This window comes from Solanum tuberosum, unplaced genomic scaffold, assembly GCF_000226075.1.
Source record: "Solanum tuberosum cultivar DM 1-3 516 R44 unplaced genomic scaffold, SolTub_3.0 scf00144, whole genome shotgun sequence".
Classification (NCBI taxonomy): Eukaryota; Viridiplantae; Streptophyta; class Magnoliopsida; order Solanales; family Solanaceae; genus Solanum; species Solanum tuberosum.
Window position 1 is genome coordinate 472,832 of NW_006239074.1, and position 7,401 is coordinate 480,232.

At 28.8% G+C, this 7,401-nt stretch overlaps 1 protein-coding gene across 1 annotated transcript; it reads right to left on the reverse strand.

The window, feature by feature from the left end:
* Window positions 1–2,519: 2,519 nt before the first annotated feature.
* On the reverse strand, window positions 2,520–5,612 carry LOC102600604 (transcription factor bHLH71-like). Its single transcript, XM_006352803.2, has 3 exons — window positions 4,990–5,612; window positions 3,696–4,145; window positions 2,520–2,808 (listed from the first exon to the last, which is right to left on the reverse strand). The coding sequence occupies exons 1-3, from the start codon at window positions 5,428–5,430 to the stop codon at window positions 2,707–2,709; spliced, it is 993 nt and encodes a 330-aa protein (XP_006352865.1). The 5' UTR covers window positions 5,431–5,612; the 3' UTR covers window positions 2,520–2,706.
* Between the last annotated feature and the right edge of the window lie 1,789 nt (window positions 5,613–7,401).

A 7,401-nucleotide genomic window follows, 5' to 3' on the forward strand; every position in this document is an offset into this window, starting at 1 on the left:
ATATATATATAACATGTTGAAATATATACCGATAATAATTAATATGGAATATAAAGCAACTTATTAACTCATGGCCATACTAGTTTACACTTTACATGTATGAACTCATTTCCTTTGTAGTGTGCTAGCTAATAGTTTTATTTTTTTACTTCTCCATAAAAATTCTCACCTTTTTTTTCATTTGATAACTCGAACTCATAGCCTTTGAATTGAATATGAAGGTTGTGTTTTCCGGTCTGAGCAAAATCCCCTCTCGTCTATGTGTGCTTGAGTTTAATACATAGTTTGGAATGCCATTTAGTACATTTTTTACTTCCGTAAAAGTCTTGTAAGTAACAAAAAGCCTAAGACACAGAAGAGGAGTTACGTTCGACTAAACTCAATATATAGCTTTGATTTCATTTTTATATTTGTCTTTGAACTAATTAAAATCTAAAATCCATAAGCTTAATATACTGACTCTACCAAAGAATTAATCTAAACATCATGTAGTACTTGTTACACAATAATTTGTTCATAAAACAAAATGATCTCCAAAAATAAATAAATAAGAGAGAGCATATAATATATCAATCTTCTCGTTGACAAATATTTTGCATGTGGAGCAAAGTTTAGATTAAGATTGAATGGTGTAAATTGAGAGAGGGTCGAATTTCTGAAGAATAGAATAAAAATGTACCTTCAAAAAATGACAAATTTAGACTTGCCCTAACTTGAAGGGAATCCATAGACCATGCATGAATAAGGTGGATATGTCTTAATCATCAACGACAAAAGTCATTATTAAAAAAAAAGGATATTTATTAATTTGATTCCTTCTATCCCATCTATTAAAAAACGAGTTTAAGTTTTGTGCACCGTCAGTGTACAAAATTTTCTACACCATCAATTACTTTTAATGAGATTTAACCATAGTAACTTACTTTAATAAAATAACATTTACTAGAAAGAAAAAAAAAACATCAACAAGGTAGTTGAATCAGACTTGGATTCTAACCAAAATTATTTCTTCCAAAGTACGTCACTTTCTTCTCAGGGAACTTCAACTCCTATATTTTGCTCATCTACATTTAACTTTTCCATTAATCTTACAAAATACAATTATAAATGTTAGATAGCTTACAATAAATTATAAATATGATCATATAAATAGTCAACACGTTTATTGTAAAATATATTTAATATTAGTGAAAGTTCAATAAATAAACTCCTTCCCAATAATCTAAAGAGCAGAGCTTAAGTACTGGGGACAATATATGAAGACACTTTACGATACAACATTCACCTTTCAGGAGACTATGTCCACTTGTTTTTAGTGCATTGAAATTCTTTTGCTCGTGAAGATGTGTTTAAAAGGACCTTTTTTATGTTTTTAAATGAGAAAAATGTGAAATTTGTTCTAATTGCATGACGACATATCACTAAGTAGAAGAAGTGTGTGTCAAGTTTCAAAATCGTTTGACACTTTAAAATTATTTCTTACCGGTTGAGAATGTTTGATGTTGTGAAAAAGTTTGATGCTGTGAAGAATTACTTGAGCTATAGAAAAAAGTGAAAAACCTACGATAAATATAGTAATTGTAATTAACTTTGGAAAAAAAAACAATTTAATTATGGAAATAATTTTGGTTAGAATCCAAGTATGATTCAACTACCTGTTGATGTTCTCTTTTTTTTTAGTAAATTGTTGATTTTCTTTTTCATGAATTCTGGTTATTTTATTAAAGTAAGTTACTATGGTTAAATCTCATTAAAAGTAACTGATGATGGGGTAGAAATTTTTTTATTACGCTTTAATCACTTTTTAATACGAAAAATATCAATTGGATGATCATATATACATCTGACTAAATCAAAAAAATATTTAAAATTTCAGTGTAACATGAAATATTTATAGGTACTCTATTTGGGATAAATCCTTTAATCACGGAGTTCAAAAGATTCATTTTCATATTATTTTATTTCATGTACCTATTTAACTCATGATACATTTATTTTAAAAAAATTATGTTTATCACTATGTCATACACAATATTATTTCAAATTCCATGAAAAATCCTTAAGAGTTTGAACTTTTATAAATTCAAACTTTATGAAAAAATCTTGAAATTTAAATTGCATTTATAACTCGATAAATTTTTTGAACTTTGGCACATTTTTTGGAGTTTAACTTGTCAAAACTTCAAATTATTTATGGTGGAGTTGATCCATATATTAAATTGAGACTAAACTTGATTGTTTGCTGAAAAAATGGTCATCCCCGTGTAATTCTTTTTCCATATTATTTATGAATTTTAACTCAATTATATGTATTCTAACAATGCAAAAGATAGCACCATTATTATCAGTGTAATTTAATATGTTATATCATCGTCATATTTTTCAAAAGACCAACGTACTCTATGCTTTTATTTACACTATTTAGTGATATAAAAACCCCAACAATTATATGTGAGCAACTATAGAAAACAGTAGTACTAAAAACTGTAATAATTGTACTCAAATAAGCCACACATTTATAAACAAAAAATATCACAGCTCATGTTGTACGTACGTACAAGGACGACAAGAAAGAACTCTACAATACTAATTAATATGAACATTGAACAAGTTTTTTTTAGTTTTTTTTTTCTAGTGGATTTAAACTAAGAAAAATTAAAAAAACATGATAAATAAAAGATAATAGGGGGGATCTGTTCCCTAGGCTTAGCAAGAAAGTGTAGCTGCTTCCCCCTCAATTATTCTTAGCATGTGGTGGACTGCACCTGCTATGTCATCTGCTGAGTTTAGTTGGCAACCTTCCTCCACCTGCCATTTTTTTTTGGGAAAAATAAGATTATTATTTCTAAATAATGAAAAACTTCGTATCACATAATTTAATATGATATCAGAGGAAACAAGATCATGTGTTCAAGTTTTATCGTCATACAGTATCACATAATTCTAACATGATATTAGAAAAGGCAAAGATGATGTGTTTGAATTTCTAACTATAGATCTTGTGTTCGAGTTTTATCGTCATCTATTATCGCACACAATCTAACATGATATAAAAAAGAAGAAGCAAAGATCCTGTGTTTAGAATTTCTAACATGATAACATAGAAGATAAAGATCTTGTGTTCGAGTTTTATCGTCATCCATTATCACACAATTCTAATATGATATCAGAAAAAAGCAAAGATCCTATGTTCGAATTTTATTATCCTCCATTATAACACAATCTAACATGATATCAGAAAAATCAAAGATTTAGTATTCGAATTTTACCGTCGTCCATATCAAACTTATTTTACGTGCTTGGTACTACAAAATAAGAAAAATGTTCAATTGAACAATTTGACACAACTACTAAAAAGAAATAATTTTAAAAAAAAATCATTTTTTTGAAATAATTCGTAATCATAAGTGCAAAAAGACAAGTATGACTTTACTAAGAAACGCCATACAAGAATTGTAAAGAAACACCCTTTCTGACCCATCATTGCCTTCTGAAATTAGTAAAAAGTAGTAGACCTTTTTTAAATTCCCAAAATACCCCCAACAACTTCTTCTTCTTTTTTGAAAAAAAAAATGGCTCATATTTTCATGTAATGAAAAGTACCTGTGCTATATAGATTCTTGCAATCTCTAGTCATTTTCTTACAAAAAAAAATCATCTAAATAATTTTCAAAAAAATAAAATAGAAATCGTACCTTAGCACTTATTGAATAAAGAACCAATGGATCTAAAGTGGTGACATTGAGGTGAAGGACAGAAATGTACAATGACTGAAACGCAGCGACCAATTTAGATAGCTGACGAAATCTTCTTCTTGATAATATTCTAACGTTTGCATGTGTTTCAATTAAAGTTACTTCAATATCTGCTATAGCTGCCTTGCTCTTTGATGTGTATTTGTTTGGCAATTCACAACATGTATATTGTGGATATGAGAAAAATTGAGCAAATGGGGTCCCAACATACTCCGCGCTCGAAACTTCTGTCTTTCCTACATCATAACCATCACAACCATCACCAGTATTACTAGTAGTACCGCCTTGTTGTTGTAATAATACGAATTTTTGAGCTTCGAGAGATTGTAGAATGTGTTCCAATTCCTTTACGAATTCAATTGCACCACCAACGATTGAAGCTTGGTCACCCTGAACCATATAATAATAATAATAATTACGTCTCAATTCTTAGTAATTGAAGTGTCTTTTTCTAAGAAAACTAATTTAATGATCTATAGGACATTCTTACAATGAATATTCTTCATCAAATGCCAACTACACAGTACTACTACTACATATAATAAATTCACAAAATGATTGAAATTCAAGTTATTAATTGACAAATGTACGTAGGGTCATTTAGAAAAATTGAATGCAAAGCGTTGTTTTCAACCTCTTTTTCCTCGAATCCTCGACAATATTTTTTTCCTGTTTGTACCTAAATGGAAATAAAAGCTACAAATAACACTAAAAAGAAAAAGAAAAAAACCATCAAACCCCACAAAGAAAAAATATAGAAAAAACAAAGTTTTTTTTATGAACTTATTTGTGTAAATCGTAGTAGAGGGGCCAAGTCTGAAAGTTGTTCATATGCACTAGGGCTCATAATTCGAGAATAAATGAAGAATAGGGCTATGTTAGTGCAGTCATTCATACAAAGCAAAAAACAAAAAAACTTTATGCTGCTTATTTGCAGAATTCAAAATCGTATACGTAGCTCAGTTGATTGATTAACTAAAACTTTTATATTAATGACGAAAGTTCAATTAACAATCTCAGCTAAGAAGGTTGAACAGTTAAACACCATTCATAGTCAAAATTTTATACTTACTAATATGTTAAATTTCTAACTTTGCGTTATTAAAAGCATTTACCATCATGCATAAACTATAGAGAAAAAAAAGTTAGTACCTTATACTATAGTATAAATGTTGAAATTTTACGTAATTAAATTAAAACTAAAAAAAAAAGAGTAATTAAATAGTGTACATACCCTTTGAACATAAGATTCAGGCATGAGTGAACGTAAAACAGAAAGATGTTCATTCATTTGTTTCCTTCTATTTCTCTCAACAGCAATGTGAGTCATTCTTTGATTTTCAGCTTCCTCTTTATTTTTACAAATTTTGGGTCTTCTTCTCCTTTTCTTTCTCCCTCCACCGCCGCCTCCTGATTGTGCCGCGACCGACAAATTATTCTTCTCCCTACAAGTGTCTTGTCGCGGCACTGAGGCGGCGGTGGAATATTGTTGCTCTAAGGGAGTAGTAGTACAAAAATCTTGAGGTTTTAATAAAAAGGCATTATTTTCTTCATGATTGTCAAAAAATAAGGCATTTTCATCAAGATTGTTGTTGTTGTTGTTGGTGGTGGTAGAGATTGTATCATAGATGATGAAGTTGAGGAGTTCATTGGTAGAAAGTGCTTCTAAAGCCATTTGGAATATTTTTGTTGTTTGTGATTTTTTAGATAACTAGGAGGGTCTTGGATTTTGCTTTGTAAGAGGGTTTTGTATGTGTGTGTTGTTTTGTTTTGAGAGCCCCAATGAACATTTGACTTGTTTCTTTGCTTAGTTTACTCTATCTCTATTTGTATGGAGTATTATAAGACTTCAATTAGTATTTTATAGTGATACCCACTGAGTTCTTGAAGTAGTAGTATGTGTAAGACAAAGACATACTATAGCTATTAATTAAAGGGTCGTCCTCTTTAATTAGAGCTCTCAAATTTCAAAATAGGAGAATAAAGAACTTTTTGATAAAATAAATATATTGTCTTTAGTGGGCCTAGTTGGCGTGAATTTAAATTATTTAGACTAGTAAATTTTGATTATTAACAAATAATTATAATGGGTGATTTGCAAAAATAGCATACCGATAACCATTATAAGTTGTAAGATGCGATCTTGAACGTTTAGTCCAATTTAAAAAGATTTTTTGAAGGATACCTTAAATTAAGAAAATCTGTCGAGTAAAATCTGTTTTTGTCCATCGGATATAAGTTAGAGTCAAAAGTTCAAAACATTTCAATTTGTTCGAGTTTATTAACTTGTTCAATTAATTTCCTCATATGCAAACGTATTTTGTGTTTTCTCTATTGAAAATGTATGTTATTAAACTATTGTTAATGAAACAATTGAATTTGATCACGATTAAATAATAAATGCCTTTTATATAAAATCATGTTATCAGTTAATACAATTGAAACTTCTCTTCAATAGGCAATACGTGGTAACTAATGAAATATCTCAAATATTTGCCAAGTCATTAAGTGCGATCATACGCGGTTATTGATGTATTATGCCATGTTATTTTTTTAAATCTGTATTAATAATATAAAATATAGCATCTTTTTAAATTCTATACATCAATCTCAATTATAACGTGCCTGAGGTTTTACAGCTTATTAAGACTAATGTGTATAATTAAAGAAGTGAAATATACATTTTAAGTAATTAGCGTATCCACTAATGGACACTTGGGAACACAATTATAAGCTTTTCCCAAATTGGAGTCAAAAGTATCCAATATGAATACTCTACTATATATTTGGATGTTGCTATCGAAACAGACCGTAGTTTGTATATCTAAATAAAATTTACTACGTGCTAGCGATATATATATTATGTCATTTTTCTTTTTCTATTTTTTTCCACTCACTTTTTCATATAGAAAAGCCCGTTTGGTATGCTTCCCTCTCGTGCATTATATCCTTCATTTCCATGGTTTGTTTTAAGTACTCTTAAAAGGCAGTGGCGGATTCAGAAATTTTGTTTCATGGGTACTCAATTATTTTTAATTTGAGAATTGCTATATAAAGTGGGTGCTTAGTTAATAAATTTGAATGAATTATTAGATATTACAAACAAATATTAGTGTTTATTGCAAAAAGCAATGGGTGCTTAAGCACCCATAATCCATAACATACATCCGCCACTGTTAAAAGGGATGGGTATAAAGGACCTATTTTAAAAAAATTAATTCTTGAAATTATATAAATTCAAGATTTATAGTACATAATTAAACGGAAGTAAAGCAAACGTGCATCTTTTAATTTAGACAAAAAGTTTTATATTATCTTGTTCCTTGGTAAAAATTCTAATATTTTAATCTTTCCCCTGAATCTTAGTAGTATCTTTGTGCTGCAGACCAATGTCATGAGTAATAATATATATATATTAATAAATAATGTCAGTAGGCATTTGGATAATATTTTGTTGTAAATGAAGGAAAACAGAATACTTTAAGTTGAAATTTGGATAATATTTTATCCATTTTCCTTTTTAATAAGTTTAAACATATGTTACTATAGGGATGTTATAGCAGGTTTTTAAATCATGTAGCTTATATAATAAGTATTTTTAATATATTATAACCTTATAACACATACACATTTAGTTTTCTTGTAC